This window comes from Megascapheus bottae, chromosome X, assembly GCF_031878675.1.
Source record: "Megascapheus bottae isolate mThoBot1 chromosome X, mThoBot2.hap1, whole genome shotgun sequence".
Taxonomy (NCBI): domain Eukaryota; kingdom Metazoa; phylum Chordata; class Mammalia; order Rodentia; family Geomyidae; genus Megascapheus; species Megascapheus bottae.
In genome coordinates, this window is record NC_143547.1 from 5,408,942 (window position 1) to 5,425,417 (window position 16,476).

Sequence of the window (16,476 nt, forward strand, 5' to 3'; positions counted from 1 at the left end):
TTCATTTACCACAGACTCAGTCTGTGGTAAAACTACTTCTAGAAAGTATAGTGTCAGAAATACTTATAATCATGGAATTAAAAAATACTGGAATGAGATTGTTAAATTATGTATAGAGTTGACTAATGTACATACAGGGCAATAAAAATATAATTGGCTTTTGTACTCTTTTCTCTGATGAAATTCGTTTACCTTGCTATCAAACAAAAGTTACTTGTTAGCTAACAGTTTTGTAAAAGTTAATATCTACCCATTCATAAGTATAAAATGTTCAATCAAGGATAGTTTGGGGGTGTGGTGGGGCATGTCTCTCATTCTAGCACTCACAAAGCTGAGGCAAGAAGATTGTGAGGCCAAACTGGGCTATATAACCAAGCCCTGTCTAAGGAACCAAACCAAACCAAAATCAAATAGAATAGGAAGTCATAATAGAAGCACATATTCTTAGGGCGTTACGTGTTCTTTGGGTGAGCCTGTTGGGCAATGGTTGTTCAGGGCAGTCCCCTCTGTACTTTGCTCTCTCTCAGCATTTATTTCCTTATAGCACTTATCAATCTGTAAATATTCCTTATAATTTTAGCTAACAAATGCTTCTACTTATATGAGCTATTAAATGTCATCAAATTCATAGGATTAAAAACTAGAGAGCTAGATATATAACTCAGTGGTAAAGTGCTTGCTTGACATGCTTAAGGTTCTGGGTTTGAACCCCAGCACCATAAATAAACAAAATGCTTCTTCTCTAACACACTGATGACACTGGCTACTGGAAGGAGATGCTTTGGACTTCACCTTCTGGGATGGGCCTACAGATCCCTTCCTAGCCTGAGCTTAGAATTCTCACAGCTTGGAAATTGAGTTCAATGGCAATGCTAAAGTACCTAGCACTGAGATCTAAAAACTCATTTTAGAGTACTTTCCCAATTTTCCTCTTGGGATTGGGGGATGTAGCTCAAATGTTAAAGTGCCCCACAACACAGAGGCTACTAGGTTTTCTTCCTTTCCTCCAAGACAGGCTTACAGGCAAGTGAGGAATACAGGCACTGAATTCATCCCAAATACCACAAAAAAAGAAAGAAAAAAGTAGAATGGTTGCCAGAAGCTGAGGAAGGAGAGGAAGGTGGAGAATGATTTCATCAGATTTTACTTTGCAAAGTTCTAGAAACTGGATGCACACGAGCATGAATATACTTAAAAACTATTGAACTGTACATTTAAAAATGGTTGAGATAGTAAGTTTTATGCTATGCATATTTCCTATCATTTTAGCTCAAATATATGTTTTATCCTCACTGCACATCTCAGTTCATATTTGCCATATCTTCAGTACTCAATAGCCACCTGTGTTTAGTAACTACACTAATAGAACAGTAGAGCTCTAGTTAATACTTGTTATGAGGGAGTGTGGGCCATTGTAGTGAGAAATGTCTTAAGTGATTTCTCTTTCAATTATATACAGAAGTTTTTCTATGTCCCTTATCCATATGTCAATGTGCCTTTTCCTGATAAATTTCACAGCTCTTACAAGATTTCCAAAGAATACTGTAACAGTAATAAATGAAGTTGGCCAGGTGTGATGGCTCATACCTGTAATCCTAGCTACTCAGGAGGCTGAGATCTGAGGATCCAGGTTCAAAGCTATCCCAGCACAAAAGGACCTGAGACTCTCATCTCCAATTAGCCTCTAGAAAACAAGGAAGTGGGACTTGTCTCAAGGGTAGGGTGGTAAACTTGAGCTGAAGAGCTCAAGGACAATGAGGCCCAGGGGTAGAGCAGTAGCCTTGAGTCGAAGAGCTAAGAGACAGTGTCCAGGCCAAGTTCAAGCCCCATGACCCACAGAAAATGAACTTGGAAACCATTGCTTATAAGTTGGAGAGAAAAATGGACAAAAGGGCTAAGGAAAGGGGTTTAGGGTGAAGAAATAGAACCATAGAAAACACAATTGACTAGAGGGGGAAGGGTGGGGGTGTTTCCTCTGCATAGGTGAACAGTCCAAAGCAGGTCTCTTGTAGCAAGGCTAAGAAGAAGGGGAAACGTGTATAGAATAAATTGCCAAAAAGAACTACTGAAAAAGAGACACTGAGATGAATATTACAAAGAAAGGGTAAGTTAACCTCAACATTTTGTTGTGGAAAACTACATACAGTGTTTAGTCAAAAGTTCCTCTCTGTTTAAAGAGGAAACTGTACATATGCCAGCCCTTGTGGCTATAGCCTCACTTCCTATACCACACAAGGGGTTGTCTTTTCTATAAATTATTAAACTGGTTGTCATACTCAAAAGATTTCACTTAAGGCTAAGAGACAGGAAGGGCTTCCTTTAATAAGTAGAGAGCACAGAAACACTCCCCCCATACTCACTCTTTTTCCCTCTCCCTCTCCCTCCCCCTCTCCTTCTCCCTCTCTCTTTCATATTCCCTCTCCTGCTTCCCCCTCCTCTTTCTTCTCTCCTCTACTCTCCTACCCCCCTCTCTGTCTCTGACTCTGTCCCTTTCACTGATTCTCTCTGTCTCTCTGTCTGTCTGTCTGTCTCTCAATCTCTCTCTCTCTCCCTCTCTCCCTCTCGTGTGTGTGTGTGTGTGTGTGTGTGTGTGTGTGTGTGTGTGTGTGTGTGTGTGTGTGATCGTTCAATCTCTTGCTTTTGTTTTTCCTATTTTGGAGAAAAGCCACAGAAACCATTGAAACAGGAGTCACTACTTGTAAAATCCTTCTTCCTCTCTCACAGGATTTAAAACACTAGATCTTTATTTTGTAGAAGACTCTCTTAGACTCAGTACAATTTGCAGTATGGACTGGAGAATTTGCTGTGGTTAAACAACAGGGCCCTGCTCCATACAGTATAAGATGTTTAGCAAGATGTCTGGCCTCTGCAGTTGGCCATAGCACTCTCTCCACAATTGTAACAAACCAAACTGTCTCCACACTATTGGTAAAAGCTCTCTGACAGGATAAAATCACCTGGACTAAGAATGACTATCCTACAGATAAGAAAAGTGTGAAAAGGAGTATTTGCCTTAGGATGTTCATGGTGGAAGACTTAGAACTACAACATGATGATTTTACAGAATTGTACAAATCTTTCTTTTCTCCTCCCATCAAAAATAATAATAAAGACCAATAAAATGTGCCAATGTTTTATTTTTCCAAGAATTTTATCCCAAGCTTATTATCAATTTCATAAAAGGATAACTAACAGTAGGAGCAAACTAAATCGAACATATTTGGGTTATAAATAACTCATTTTTGTCCTAGTTCTTGCTCTTTCCACTGCAGACTATGCCAGACTGCCACATGATCCTGAGCCATTCTGGTGAACACAGCCCTAGAGACTGTATGAATTCAAGTGTTACACTATCAGAGTTTAAAGACTCCCAAAGAGATTGTGAAAAATAAATCAGGGAATGGTCACCTTGAGTAGTCCCCTATCCTAATTTAAATTATTTCATTTAAGAATCTAGACATCTCTAAGGTATCATTAGCTGTTTCTGAGAGTTGCAGGTATTTTTATATCACATTACACTTGTTATAGACATCTTGATGTATTGTATGTGCTACTAACTATTCTGAAAGTATGAAGGTTATTTCACTCCTTGTTAGATCTATAAGGATTTTAAAATGAAGCATAATAATTTATTGCCTTTACAGTATTATGCCTTTGAATGCATTTAAAACATTCAAGGATAAGGATGAAGCTTGGTGGAAAAGCACGTTTAGCATACCTACACACTTGGTTTGATATCCAGGATCAAAAGAGAAAAAAATCCCATTATTCTGAAAGGTGCCTATAGGCTTCAAACTTCCAAAAGGGCTTCTGGCCCACAAATTGTTAGGAACCCTACTCTAGATAATGCCTGCCTTCCTTTAATCTTCATGCAAACTCAAGTCCAGTCCTCAGAAAGAAGAAAGGTAAGCTGGGCACAGTGGGTCACGCCTGTAATCCTAGCTACTCAGGAGGCTGGGATCTGAGGATCGCAGTTCAAAGCCAGCCCAGGCACTAAAGTCCATGAGACTCTTATCTCCAATTAACCACTAGAAAACTGGAAGTGGCTCTGTGTGCCTGGGCTCTTCAACTCAAGGCTACTGCCTGGAGCCAATGCCCAGGCCCAGAGTTCAAGCCCCACGACTGACAAGAAAGAAGGAGAAGGACAAGGAGAAGGGGAAGGGGGAGGAGGGGGAGGGGGAGGGGGAGAGGGGAGGAGGAGGAGGAGGGAGAGGAAGGGGAGGGGGGAGGAGGAGAAGGAGACGGAGAAGAAGGAGAAGAAGGAGGAGGAGGAGGAGGAGGAGAAGAAGAAGAAGAGGAAGAAGAAGAAGAAGAAGAAGAAGAAGAAGAAGAAGAAGAAGAAGAAGAAGAAGAAGAAGAAGAAGAAGAAGAAGCAGAAGAAGCAGCAGCAGCAGCAGCAGCAGCAGCAGCAGGAGCAGCAGAGGAGGAGGAGCAGGAGGAGGAGGAAGAGGAACAGCAACAGCAGCTACCAGGACAAATGTTTCACATGCTTTCCTCATCAGGAATTCTCTCTGTTTCTCAACTTTCACTCCTCTTTCTTCCACCCTGCAAGTAAGCTGTGTCACTATCTTATTAACCTCAGCACCAGAGAGGGTATGACTACATAGATGCCTATTGCCAACATTTAAAGAGGCACTCGCTCTTAGGGTCATGTAAATACAGAGTCAGCACTTGCACAACTCTGACTATAAATGTCCCCTAAAATCCATATACCCTGCATGCCAATTTAACCAAATATATTACTCTTACTTCAAGCAAAGCTCTTGAAAATACTTGACACAGATTCTTATAAGTTATTTTTCAACCTTGGCTCCATTTAAGAATCACCTTCAGAGCTCTTAAAATTCCTGATGCTTAGGCTAGACTTGATATAAGTTAAATTAGAATTTCTGTAGTTGGACTCAGGCACCCATATTTTTATTTAAAGATGATTTTCAAGGGCAGACAATGTCAGGAGCTAGGGCCTGAAAAGAATGACATATCAGAATGTTTGCTACAAAAGGCCCTCAGGAATTTTAAAGAGTGACTGGTTGTCAGATACAGATGACTCATGTCTGTAATACTAGCTACTTAGGAGGCTGAGAGTTAACAGTGGTTCAAAGCCAGCTTGGGGAGGAAAAGACCATAAGATTCTTATCTACAATCAAGCACACACACATACACACACACAAACCAAAAACAAATGTGGAGCTGTGGCTTGAGTGGTAGAGTGGTAGCCTGGAGCAAAACCGCACTCAGGACCAACACACACACACACACACACACACACACACACACACACACACACACACACACACACACACAGAGTGACAAGTTATTAAGATGCCTTCTCTGGGCACAGACATTCAACTTTTCTTTATTTCCCTCCCTCCCTCCTTTCCTTCCTTCCTTCCATCAAAATGGGGCTTGAACTCAGGACTTGAGTTCTACCCTTGGGCTTTCTCAAGGCTAGAGCTCTACCATTTGAGCCACAGAAGCACTCTGGATTTCTCTTGTATGTAGAACCAAGGAATTGAACCGGGTCTTAGCGCATGGAAGGTAGGCACTCTACCACTAGGCCAAACTCCTGGCCCATATTTGTCTTTTTTTTTCACAAGCACTGAAAAATAATTTTAATCATTCATTACAGAAGGCAAGCTGTGGTTTGGTCCTCCAAATACTAACCTTTCATTTATCACATTTGTCTTTTTATAACTTTTATTTCACTTTTAAAAAGCCTATAAAAATGAGTCCAAGATCTGAGGATAGTGGTTCAAAGTTAGCCCAAACAGGAAAAGCAGTGAGATCCTTACTACCATAAACTACCAAAAAGCTAGAAGTGGAACTGTGGCTCCGCTCCGATGCTAGAACACTAGATTTGAGTAAAAAAGCCCAGGGGCAGAACCCAGGCCCTGAGTTCAAGCCCCAGGACTGGTTAAAAAAAATAAGCCTTTAAAATGTCCCAGCTACAAAATGAATAATTACATATTGGCTTATATTTGTAGTACAGGATTGAAAGACAATAAGCATTTGGTGTTTGGATCCTCTTCCCAACCACTGTCACTCTGTTGTCTTGGTAGTGAGGTCCCGTGTCATTTTCCATTTATTATTGTATTTATGTTGCTTATGTTTTTTTCTAATTGATTGAGGAAACTGAAATATTCCTCACATTTATATATTTATCAAATCTGGAAAAACAGGCCTTGGCTACAGTTTACACCATGACTTATGCTTATGATTCTGGCTGATTTGGGGCTAGAGATCAGAAGGAATATAGCTTGAGGCTAGTTTGGACAAAAAGTTAGTGAGACTCCATTTCAACAAACAAGCTAGCAATTGTGGTATAGACTTGTCGGGTACTTGGGAGAAAGAGATCAGGAGGATCAGGTTTGAGTCTAGGCCAAGGAAAATGTTAGTTTGACCTGTCTTAACAAAATCATGGTAGCTTGTACTTGTCATCACAGCTATAAGGAAAACATATATAGGGAGAAAGGTTGTGTTCCAGGCTACCTAAGCAAAAATATTAAGACCCTATTTGAAAGATAACTAAGCAAAGGATTGGAGCTCTGGTTCAGGCCAGACTTCAAACCTCAGTACCATAAAACAAAGCTAAAACAAAGAAAAAAGAAAAACAAAAGAATTTTCCTTAACTTTTTAGACAAGTTTAAAAAAGAGGAGACATACATTTCTTTCTAGAAAGGAAGAACTGTCAGATATATTTTTTTTCCTGAATCAATGTCTAGCTGTGCATTTGTATTTGCTACATGAAGCATTTCTATGTCCAAGGAATATAACTAAGATACTACTATGAACCAATTTTTGTGAATTTGTATTTTTTTTGTCTTTGTGGTCTTGGGGCTTGAACTTGCCCTGGGCGCTGTCACTAAACTCTTCAGCTCAAGGCTACCACCCTACCCCTTGAGCCAAGCCCCACTTTCCATTTTCTAAAGGTTAATTGGAGATAATAGTCTCAGGTCCTTTTGTGCCCCGGCTGGCTTTGAACCTTGATCCTCAGATCTCAGCCTCCTGAGTAGCTGGGATTACAGGCGTGAGCCATACCGCCCGGCTTGAATTTGTATTTTTTTTTGCCAGTCCTGGGCTTGAGCTCAGGGACTGAGCTCTGTCCTTGGGATTTCTCAAGGCTAGAGCTCTACCACTTGAGCCTCAGCACTACTTCTGGCTTTTTCCTCTGTATGTGGTACCGAGGAATCGAACCCGGGTCTTCGTGCATGCTAGGCAGGCACTCTACCAGTAGGCCAAACTCCCGGCCCCTTGAATTTGGCTTTTTAATTGGTTTCCCATGTGTTAATTTAGTTGTTTGGGAGACAAGATTTTAACCAGTTGCTATAAAAGGGCCTTCTGTCATCCCTTTGCACATGTCACTGCAGAGCAAATACTTGATTCATTTCAAATGAAGTTCACAATCAGATTTTGTGTACATATAACAAGCAGAAAAATTCAGACTGAAAATTATAAGCTACATTTGCCTTTTATTTTTTAAATAAGTTGAAGCAGCTTGTGAGAAATGGTACTCTCATGAAAATGTTTCATAAGACTGTTATTATATATGGTTACAGCTCTTTTAAGGGAGAGCTATTTGAGTCCACATGACTGAAAAAAATAGAGAAATTCAGCTATATGTTCCTGTTTGGAGGCCATCTTGAGAGAGAATTTGTTTCCTAGGCTGATGATTCTGGTGAACTGACATAGCTAGAGTGGGAGAATGTGTGAAGTGATAGTGTCCTAAATGGTGTTTAGGATCCTGGTTTAAGTCCTAAGATCAGTGTTGGTATTCATAACCAGCTGTACTCCATGGTGTTTCCTGGCATGATATGTGGAATGACAATAAAACACTAGTCAGGTAGCTTATAAATATTGAGCATGTCTTTCTTTTCTTCCTCAACAAGTACCTCGAAGTAGAGTCATCTTTTCATGGGTCAAGGCACAAAGGATTTTATATGATGTTTTTCTACCCATGTTGCCCAGTGAGCTGAAAGAAATATCTTTCTGAGAACAGATAGGATTAACTTACATTTGATTCACTAAGATTCTGGAATTTCTTTTCTTTTGTCTTTTTTAAAATTTTGAAATCTATTACTTTCTTGAATACTGGAGTGCTGCCTGGAGTTGGGAAACATTAGAACATTGAAAATGGCAGCCGTCTTCTCTTTAGAGGACAGTCCTGGTTTAATTTTCCAGATTGGTTCCTATATTTATGTCTCTTGGGCCTGTGGCTGATTGATCACACAAGGATTTGTCACATTGCCTGCTTCTTTGAATCAAATGTGGACATAGCAACTAAAAATAAACATGATGTGGATATTAGAGAACCACGGGCCTTCTTTGCCTGGGGAACTAGCATACTTGCTGTTTGCGAAGACGTTTTCTGGCTTTAGCACAGCATCCATCATTGGAAGTGCAGCTGTGCTTTTGGAATGGGAGACTGATGAAAGTGCAAAGGCACATGGAGTATTATCCTGAACAATGGTTACAGATGCAAATCATTATACATAATCCACATAATATTATCTTCATTTCTGTGAGTCTTTGTGCTATGTGATTGTGTGTGATTTGCTGTGTTGAATACTAGAAGCATGCCAGCACATCGTTTTCATTTTTGAAATGTTTTTTTTGTCAGAAATTTAAAAGACAAACTAAGTATACCCCACTATGGCATTTCAGCTCTTTGTTGCATTGCAAATGGCTAATGGTTTTGACATTAGAGTCTGGCTAAATGTTTGACTGATCTGACTTGATACTGTTCTTCATTGTTGTCAAAAGACAACTAGTGATTAAGTGGGAAAAATCTTTAAAGAATTACATTGTGCAAGAAACTGTTCAGCCTTGTAAGTTTGTCCCCAGGGCTAAGGAACGTAATATAGGGCACTTGCTAAGATCTGTCTTGCTTGGATTTAAACCATGGCTTGCCTGCAGAAAAACTGTGTGATGTTGGAGAAATTATCTGGTTACTTTGTGTATATTTCTATATCTATAAAGATTAATTTTAAAAACAAACATTATTCAAATTAAATGTTAAAATTTTTTGCAGTGATGATGTTTGAGCTCAAGCCTTGTACTTGCTAAACAAGCCACTCTACTATTTTAGCCCTTAGTCCTCTTCCTTTAGTTATTTTTCTGATAGGGTCTTGGACTATGATCCTTTTACTTATTTCCCCTGTATAGCTGCTGTTATGGACCTGTACCACCATGCTTAGACCCATGATAGTTTTATTAAGCAGACTTGTGAGGATTCAGTAAGCTAATATTTTCAATTCCTTAACACTGTACCTGGCATGTTTATGTGTGTCTAGGTTTTAATTGCTATCGTTCATCACTTATTGTATTTATGATTCAACATTCTTTTTTTCTTTACGCTAGAAGTGGGAGATCAGGTCTCAAAGCCTCAGTTTCTTCTGTGATGATTCAGCAGCAGCAGAAAAAAATGCTAAACCATCCCACCTTTGTTAAACGTAGCATTTTCTTCAATTGCGACATAGTTGCAGAAACCCACCTTGTGCCTACACAGATGTTTAAACTGTATTTAATGCTCTAGAATTTTCCCTCATGAATGATTATTGAGTCATCTCTTGGCCATTGAGCCCCCTTCCCCTTTTGCAGTTTTAAAATAAAGTCTCACTTGAGCTTTTCTCATTCTGATCTTAAAGAATTGCCTCTGCCTCGTTTTATGATGTCAAAGAATGATGGTGAGATACGATTTGGGAACCCAACTGAGCTTCATGGAACTAAGGTTCAGATTCCATATTTAACTGCGGAAAAACTTTCCTTCAAAAGAATGGACGATGAGGAGAAACAGGTAAAATAGTCTGATTAGGCATGTTTGATCCGGACAATGAACACTTAGATTGCAGGGCCTCACTTCCAGCAAATCTTACCATCTGGAGCACAGTTACAGTCTTGGAAGTGAGCTAGTAAAGTTTCCTTGTAGGCAAAAGAGCTGATGCAAAGGAATTACCACAAGCTACTTCTAGACCTTTTCGAATCTACTTTAGTGTAGAATTATATCTAAAGCAAGGGGACTGATTTCTTTTGTACATGTACATGATGTCAGTACATGATGTCAGGTTAATGATTTTTCCAGATGGGTTCTTTTTTTTTGTGCCAGACCTAGAGCTTGGGATCAGGGCCTGATCACTGTCCTTGGATTTTCTCAAGGCTAGATAGAGCCCTACCGCTTAAGCCTCAGCACCACTTCTGGATTTTTTTTTTCTATTTATGTGGTACCGAGGAATCAAATCTGGGTCTTCATGCATGTTAGGCAAGCAGTCTACCACTAGGCCAAATTCCCGGCCCACCAGATGGGTTCTAAAAGGATACTCTGGTTTGCTAAGTTTGGAGAATGTAGCTTCATATCCTATTCTTGGGGGAAAGAGTAGATTATCAGTCTTAGAAATTTTTAGGGCACGTTCGAAGGGATACCCTGCAGTAAAAAGGCCTAGAGATCTGTGGTTACTAAACTCCTTTCATCAATGAATCCCTTCTTGGTTAAACATGTTTGGAATGGCATCTTAGGAAATGCTGCTACCAATATGACAGGTTTGAAGAAGGAAGATGGGCTTTTAAAATTAGGCCACTAGGGCTGGGAGTTAGCCTAGTGGTAGAGTGCTTGCCTGGTATGCATGAAGACCCAGGTTCTATTCCTCAGTACTGCATACATAGAAAAGCCGTAACTGGTGCTGTGTCTCAAGTGGTAGAGTGCTAACCTTGAGGAAAAAAACCCAAAGACAGTGCTTAGGACCCGAGTTCAAGTCCACGGCTGGCAAAAAAAAGGTTACTAATCGCAATAGTCAGATTGTGTTTAGTGAAGACAGAAGTATGAAATCGGCCCAGTGTGGTGGCTCATGCCTGTAATCCTAGCTACTCAGGAGGCTGAGATCTGAGGATCACAGTTCAAAGTCAACCTGGGCACTAAAGTCTTTGAGACTCTTATCTTCAATAGCCACCAGAAAAGTGGAAGTGGCACTGTGGCTCCCAAGAAGTAGGGTGGTAGCCTTAAACTGAAGAGGTCAGGGACAGCTCCCAGGCCCAGAGTTCAAGTCCCACATCCGACAAAAGAAAGCATGAAATCCTAGAAGAGTGGGCCTCTCAAATAGTCTGCATGTTACTAAGCCCCAGGCACCTCAAAGTATAGCTCATACTTCTGATAAAGATTCTGAATCATGTGGAGAGTTAAATTATATTTGGCATAGCATCTTCCATAAGGTAAAGAAATTTTCTGTCTGAATGAAAATGTTTAAAAAATTTCATGAATATTAAAGGCTTATATAGGAAAACTAACTTATATGGTTCACTCGGATGATGATGGATTTCTGAGGTGTTTCTGTAAAAGATGTTGTGTGTTTTGAGTATTTGATACAGAGCCTTTCCATGTAGCCTAGGCTAGTCTAGATCACATAATCCTGAAAGCTGGAATTATAAGCATGCACCACCATACTTAGGTGAAGGGTTATATTTATAGTTAAGGGAGGCATAGCACATTCTGTTAAACAATTTCATGTGTTCTTGCTTTCATCATTCAGACACATTTTAAACTAGTTCTTTAGATATATTTTAGAAGGAGGCATAGGAATCTCCATTCAATATGGTTTCATATTTCTCACTAGCATTTGGAGAGCTACTGGCCCGCAGTGGTTTGTGTACTGGGAAATTGCCAGGTATAGTCTTTGGCTATGTGAATGAGGGTGTATCCTTTTATTTCATGCTGGGTTTGTGTTAGGCCCACTGATTCTATACTTGTGAGCACACACTTCAGAGAAAATATAGTTTTCTTTTTCTTTAAAAAAGAGTATTTGATCACTATCTCAGATTGTATAGTTCTCCTTAAACTAAAGGGGCCAATGTAGTTTCTGTGTTATGAAAAGCACTGTTCCCTCGTTATGTGGGTACTTCAAAGTTACTGCTATTGGTAGTGTTAAAAAATGAGAAAACCCAGCAGCAGATCAGCTTGGTTACTTTGTCTAGAGTCCTATGTCAGATTCATACCTGAACTGAGATAGAAATACATTGTTCTAATATGTTCTTCTTAGTACAAATCAAACACAAAACTTGATATTTAATTTTACATAGTAAACACCGAGAATACCTAATGTTAAACCTTTAAAATATAGATTTTGGGCCTTGAGTTTGGCCTAGTGGTAGAGGGGTAGGGTACATGAAGACCCGGGTTCAATTCCACGGTACCACATACATAGGAAAAAAGCTGGAAGTGGTGCTGAGGCTCAAGTGGTAGAGCTCTAGCGTTAAGAAAGTCCGAGGACAGTGCTCAGGCCCTGAGCTCAAGCCCAAGCCTGGCAAAAAATATAGATAGATAGATTTTATTACATCTATACTTATTAAGTATAAATCTAGAAAATTGGAGTCTTTATTAATGGGTTAAAATTGAACTAACGCAGAGATATCACACTTGAAGAGATGAATTTTCATGTGATTAATGCCTTTTATTTTCCACAGGAAAATATTATTGGAATAACTGAAAGCATTTTGGATTAATTTTAGTAATTTAGGTTAACTCAGTGCTGCTGAGACTTTATCCTCTGTGAGACTTTTGAATTCCTAGACACGCCTTTTAACTACACTGTGTGTGTGTGTGTGTGTGTGTGTGTGTGTGTGTGTGTGTGTGTGTGTTTGAAATATGTCTCCCTATTTGTTAAATCAGTCAGGTCACCAGCCGTAAGGTTCTGTTATGCTTCATAACTGCAGCTCAGAGTGACAGGCTTCTCCGGTGGTTGTCTCTGAACTCTGGTCTGGTTCTTTGAAGCAGGAAACACAGTCTCCCACGATGTCACCTCTTGCCTCCCCTCCTTCTTCCCCGCCTCATTACCAGAGGGTGCCCTTGAGCCATGGCTACAGCAAACTGCGGAGCAGCAGTGAACAGATGCATCCAGGTAAGAGATGACCTGGGAGCCAGCGGTCCCGGGCAAGGTCTTGGAGTATCTTTAATCTACCAGGCAGCAATGTCACCAGCTGTTTAATTTCCTGATCTAATTATTCTTGTTTCTAGAAACATAGCTCAATGTAATTTTATATTCTTGAGCCAATTTTTTTGGCAGTGAAATTAATGCTTTGTCTCCTGTTCTGGAAATTAGTTCATCTTTTGATATGTCTTTTATGTATGGAGTCTTTATGATTTAGTCTTTTATGTGTGGAATTCATCAACCAGGGATATAGGGTGCTAAAGGTGTGCATTTTGGGAGAATTGTTATTCTTTTCTGTAAAGATCCGACATTTATATAATAACTGGGGGTTTTGGTCATATTTCTTTAAAAATATTACTATGTGAAAACAAAATTGTTGATTTAGGTCTTTAGAGGTTGAAGACATAAAAACACTGGGTTCTTGAGTTTCTTGAATAAGGGTAAAGGAAGTGCTGGGAGTAGCATTTTACTAGGAGCATGTATCGTACACAGTTATGGGGTTGCTTGCTTGCTCACATTTCTACCCTTTAGCCATATTACTGGTAAAATATGTTAGTTGGTTGCAAGGATGACTTGCAGAGTTGGCTACCTAGACTGCAGTGCGAAAAGCTCTATAATTTCACTGCAGTGTCTCATCTTCCTGGGGTTCAGGGCCTAGTTTAAGATATGATCAAGGTAAAGTACTCTACAATTGGAAATTTTGTGGACTCTGGCTGAAAATGACCCAGTTTTGGCAATTTTTTGCTGCACTAGAAATGTGGTAACTTCTAGAGGGTCACAAAAATAAAAAACATGAACTAGGCTGAACTAAAGAGAGTCTGTAATCTTGCACAGAGAAGTACATTTGGCATGCTGGAAAGAGCTCTGGATTGAACCAGAAAATGCAGGTTTCTGTGTCCAGGTGCATGACTTCAGATAAGCCATTTATCTTCTCTTTTAATATAGTCATAGTAACCTATGTTAGAAGGATTCCATAAGACCATGAGTAGAAAATGTTTCAAAATTTGTGGGGCACATCACATCAGGAAAATGGCTTGGGACTGGCTGAGATTGTCCTGTCCCAGGACCGACAAAAAAAAAGTTTAAGTCCTAGGTATGTGTGAAGAGATGTTGGTAATGGTAAAAGTCACAAAAATGACTGTTCTAAAACCTAGATATCCCATCAGTATCTTATACTAAAGAAGGTTGTGAACTCTGCATTTCCTTCTTATAGTTTCCCTTACTTCATTTCACTTGTTTTTGTTGGTCGTGGGGCTTGACCTCTAGTCCTGGGTGTTGACCCTGAGTTCTTCAGCTCAAGGCCACTGCCCTACCCCTTGAGCCACAGCGCCATTTCTCATTTTCTAGTGGTTAATTGGAGATAAGAGTCTCCTGGTCTTTAGTGCCGGGGCTGGATTTGAACGTGATCCTCAGATCTCAGCCTCCTGAGTAGCTAGGATTACAGGCATGAGCCACCACATCCATTTCCCCCCCTAATTTTGAAGGGAATCCTTTCTCTCTCTCTCTCTCTCTCTCTCTCTCTCTCTCTCTCTCTCTCTCTCTCTCTCTCTCTCTCTCTTTCTTTCTGTCTCTCTGTCTCTGTCTCTCTGTCTCTGTTTCTCTCTGTCTCTCTGTCTCTCTCTCTGCCTCTCTCTGCCTCTCTCTCTCTCTCTCTGTCTCTCTTTCTGTCTCTCTGTCTCTCTCTCTCTGTCTCTGTTTCTCTCTGTCTCTCTCTCTGCCTCTCTCTCTGTCTCTGTTTCTCTCTGTCTCTCTCTCTGCCTCTCTCTCTCTCTCTTTCTTTCTGTCTCTCTGTTTCTGTTTCTCTCTGTCTCTCTCTCTGCCTCTCTCTCTGCCTCTCTCTCTCTCTCTCTCTCCCTCTCTCTCTCTCTCTCTCTCTCTCTCTCTCTCTCTCTCTCTCTCTCTCTCTCTCTCTCTCTCTCTCTCTCTCTCTCTCTCTCTCTCTCTCTCCAGCTCAAGGCTACCGCTCTACCACTTGACCTAAAATGCCATTCTGGTTTTCTGGTGGTTAATTGGAGATGAGTCTTACAGACTTTTTGTGCCTGAGCTGGCTTTGAACGGCCATCCTCAGATCTCAGTCTCCTGAGTAGCTAGGATTATAGGCCTGAGCCACTGGTGCCAGCTCTTTTTTCCCTCCCTTTCTCCCTCCCTCCCTCCCTTTTTCCCTCCCTCCCTTCCTTCCTTCTTTCTTTCCTTCCCTCTCTCTCTCTTCTCTTTCTTTCTCTCTTTCTTTCTTTCTTCTCTCTCTCTCCCTCTTTCTTTCTTTCTCTCTCTTTCCCTCTTTCTTTCTTTCTTTCCTTTCTTTCTTTCTTTCTTTCTTTCTTTCTTTCTTTCTTTCTTTCTTTCTTTCTTTCTTTCTCTCTCTCTCTCTCTCTCCCCCCCCCTCTCTCTCTCTTTCTCTCTCTCTCTATCTCTCTCTCTCTTTCTTTCTTTCTTTTTTCCATCTTGGGGCTTGACCTCAGGGCCTGGGCACTGTCTTTGAGTTTTTTTTCTCAAGTCTAGTACTCTACCACTAGAGCCACAGTGCCACTTCCAACTTTTTCTGTATGTGTGGTACCAAGGAATTGAACCTAGGGTTTGTGTACTAGGCAAGTACTTTACCACAAGGCCAAACTCTGGGCCCTGGCTTATAATTTTGTGTGTGTGTGCTTTTCCTGGGACTTGAACTCAGGGCCTGGGCATTGTCCTGAGCTTCTTTTGCTCAATACTAGCTCTCTACCACCTAAGTGGAGTCACAGTTCCACTTATGGCTTTTTGTGGGTTAGTTTATTTAGATAAAAGCCTGTGGACTTTATTTCCTGGGCTGGCTTGGAATCACAATCCTCAGATCTCAGCCTCCTGAGTCACTAGGATTACAGGCATGAGCCACCAGGGCCTGCCTTGGAAGTGGATTTTTTTTTCTTTTGCCAATCCTGGGGCTTGAACTCAGGGCCTTGGGACTGTCCTTGGACACATTTTGTTCAAGGCTAGTGCTCTGCCACTTGAGCCACAGCGCCACTTCCAGATTTTTCTATATATATGGTACCCAGGAATTGAACCCAGGACTTTGTGCATGCTAGGCAAGCACTCTACCACTAGGCTACGCTCCTGGCCAAGGAAGTTATTTTTAACTTATGATTAAATGAATTTTTGTTTTATGGAGTGAGTTTATCATCAAGTTCTTCCTGTTTCCTGCTTCTTCTCTTCATTCCATCCAAACTGGGTTTTCATTTTCACAGTGCCAAGAAGGAAGCTTGCTTCCCTCCTTTTTGAACTCTTAGGTGCATATGCCAAGGCCATCTAAGCTTGATCAGTGTTACTCCTGAGAGTAAAGAAATATTAAGTGGTTTTATATACTTTTCTCCTTGAAGAAAGATAGTGCTTCTATTTCCTCACTACTTGTAAGGGGATTAAAGAATTATTTACTTTGCTGGGAGAGTGGCTCACGCCTGTAATACTAGCTACTCAGGAGGCTGAGATTTGAGGATGGCCTGTTCAAAGCTAGCCTCAAAGCCAGCCAGCCTCAAAACCAGCTATTCAAAGCCAGCTGAGTACTACAAAGCCAAGAACAAGGCCGAGAAACTCTTAT

General features: G+C 40.7%; 1 protein-coding gene across 6 annotated transcripts in view; it reads left to right on the forward strand.

The window, feature by feature from the left end:
• Reps2 (RALBP1 associated Eps domain containing 2) overlaps nucleotides 1-16,476 on the forward strand; it is a 188,694-nt gene that overhangs the window by 61,656 nt on the left and 110,562 nt on the right. For 3 of the 6 annotated variants that reach the window (XM_090326959.1, XM_090326962.1, XM_090326964.1), the window contains exons 3-4: nucleotides 9,645-9,793; nucleotides 12,755-12,881. In XM_090326959.1, the coding sequence (XP_090183085.1) occupies nucleotides 9,645-9,793; nucleotides 12,755-12,881 (276 nt within the window). The remainder of the gene's footprint in view (nucleotides 1-9,644; nucleotides 9,794-12,754; nucleotides 12,882-16,476) is intronic. The other 3 variants (XM_090326961.1, XM_090326963.1, XM_090326965.1) reach the window with 1 other exon arrangement.